The sequence below is a fragment of the Aplysia californica genome, unplaced genomic scaffold, assembly GCF_000002075.1.
Source record: "Aplysia californica isolate F4 #8 unplaced genomic scaffold, AplCal3.0 scaffold00184, whole genome shotgun sequence".
NCBI lineage: Eukaryota > Metazoa > Mollusca > Gastropoda > Aplysiida > Aplysiidae > Aplysia > Aplysia californica.
In genome coordinates this window covers 781,921-784,230 of record NW_004797454.1, presented here as the reverse complement: position 1 = coordinate 784,230, position 2,310 = coordinate 781,921, and the positions used below count along the sequence as shown (strand labels likewise).

The following is a 2,310-nucleotide window of genomic DNA, read 5'->3' as shown; positions in this document are numbered from 1 at the left end:
GGGGGGGGGGGGGGCTCTAGCGGCCTAGAGTTTAAGGTGTTCGCTTCTCATTCAAAGGTACCGGGTTCGAATCCGGGTAGCGACCGAAACATTTGCTTCTTTAAAATTGTCTCCTTTCGCCTTCTTTCCTGCACTCTTGCAATGTTCTGTCGTCTGCTTTCGTCTCCACTTTCTGCCTCCACCCCCTCACATCCTTTGCCCCTCCTATGGGCTCATGACTCTTTCTGCAACATTTCTACTGCTTCTCCTTGGATTCTTCTTACTGCAGTCTTTCAGCCACACCCCTGATCTTCTGGTAGAAAAGATCTACACCTAGCCTTCTCGGACAAGGGTGAAAAATCTTGAAGAGCCTGAGTGCAAGTTTAAAGATCCCTTGGTGGTCTAAAATCGATAAGAGTAGGCTTCGGCCGCCACCCGGGCAACATTCACAATTTCCTACCCACTGATAAAGTTTAATGTGTCCTGTGCGCTCATCTGACTTTATCCAGTTGCGAGCGCCGTAAAACACTTACCAAAAAAAAGGACGCACCACAAGAAGTTTCGAGGTCTAAACTGTTCCTCAGTTGTTGAACATTTGTTTGTTGCAAGTGCCGTAAAACTCTTACTAAAACTTAACCCACGCCATACGATTATGTTCCTCAGAAATCTGATGTGGCGGCAGGCGTACCACAAAAAGTTTCAAGGTGTAAACTGTTCCTCAATGTGTGTTGCAAGAACCGTAAAACTCTTATTCAAACCAAATTCACACCACACGATCATGCTCCTCAGCGGGTGGTTGAATGGCGCTGGGTCCTACTCCTTTACTTTCCCTCTGTTATTTCGGTCTGTCTGTCTTACTTTTTATCCGTGGGTGGTTGATGGGTGCTCTTGCGTGATTTGCTCCTTCTTTCCTGTCAAACATTTATCGTCCTGATCTCTCCTCCTTCCGTTTTGTGTTTGTTACTCTCTTGTTACACCTCTAATCTTCGGCACTTTAATATATGACCTTATTGTGTTGCAAGTGCTGTAAAGCTCTTACTAAAACTTACTATTTATCCAGCACCAAATGACAATTATTGTGTCAATGTGCTTCTCTTTACTCAAACAAACATATAAATCATGTTCTCCCCCCCCCCCTTGCAGTGCTGCTGACTGAAGTGTCTTTAATGCATTCCCAAAGGGGGGATATTAACGTGTTGTTATGCACAGTCGAATTAAGTAAATAAGCTGATTTACCAATGTCATGCTTATACTGTGCCGGAACAACATGACACTATCGTCATTTTTTTCTCAACTTCTTTTGTGTGTTTGTCACTCTCTTGTGAGCTGTAATTTCCAGGGCGCCTTATTAGTCGAAGCAGACTTTGTGCAGTTGAGGCTCGAGAGGTGAGCAGAGAAAGCCTAATTCCCAGTTTGGACTTCTCTGTTGCCATCCACCCCTTGACGCTCATAATATGACCTTACGCAATTGCGAACGCAGTAAAAACCTTACTAAAACTAAACTTTTTCAAACAAGCAAATGTGGGTGGTTGGTTGGTGCTTTGGTGTGGTTTGCTTCTTCTTTCCTATAATATCACACACATATCGTCCTTATCTCTCCTCCTTCTTTTTTGTGTTTGTTACTCTCTTGTAACACCTCTATTCTTCGGCGCTTGTATGCCCCTATTGTGCTGTAAGTGCCGTAGAACACTTACTAAAACTAAACTTAAAAAAAGAGAAAGCCTCATTCCCCGTTTGGACTTCTCTGTTGCCATCCACCCCTTGGCGCTCATATGACCTCACGCAGTTGCGAGCACCGTAAAAACCTCACTAAAACTAAACTTACTCAAACAAACAACCAACCCATATTCCTCAGATGTGGTGGAGGGCGCACAGCGGTGTACACAGCCGTGGACTTCTGCCTCCATCAGCTGCAGGCCGAGGACCGGGTGGACGTGTACAGCACAGTGCTGCACCTGCGCCGGTTCCGCAAGAACATGGTGCGCACTCTGGTGAGTTGGGCTGATCACATGGGGGCTATTGTAAGTTCTAAGGACCTTGGCTGATTTTACTGTTACCGTTTGTGAGTTTTTATTGCATTCTATATTTTTAGCGAAAGCATTGCCAGACTCACTGCATTACTATTTTTCGCATAAAAATGTTTATACATAAGATACATATTATATTCGCATAATACAATGTGTTACGTACACACATGTCCATTACTTTTTAATGTGTGATACTTTTATTAATGTTAAGCGCATTGAGCATATTTTAGAATGTGGAAATGAGCAGCATAAATGCTATTAACTATTATTATTATTATTATTATTATTATTATTATTATTATTA

The 2,310-nt window shown here is 42.9% G+C and overlaps 1 protein-coding gene across 2 annotated transcripts in view; it reads left to right on the top strand.

Moving 5' to 3' along the window:
• Window positions 1-2,310, top strand: part of LOC101850889 — a 44,431-nt gene that overhangs the window by 5,906 nt on the left and 36,215 nt on the right. For both annotated transcript variants that reach the window (XM_013082609.2, XM_005098479.3), the window contains exon 2: window positions 1,835-1,970. In XM_013082609.2, coding sequence (XP_012938063.1) covers window positions 1,835-1,970 — 136 coding nt within the window. The remainder of the gene's footprint in view (window positions 1-1,834; window positions 1,971-2,310) is intronic.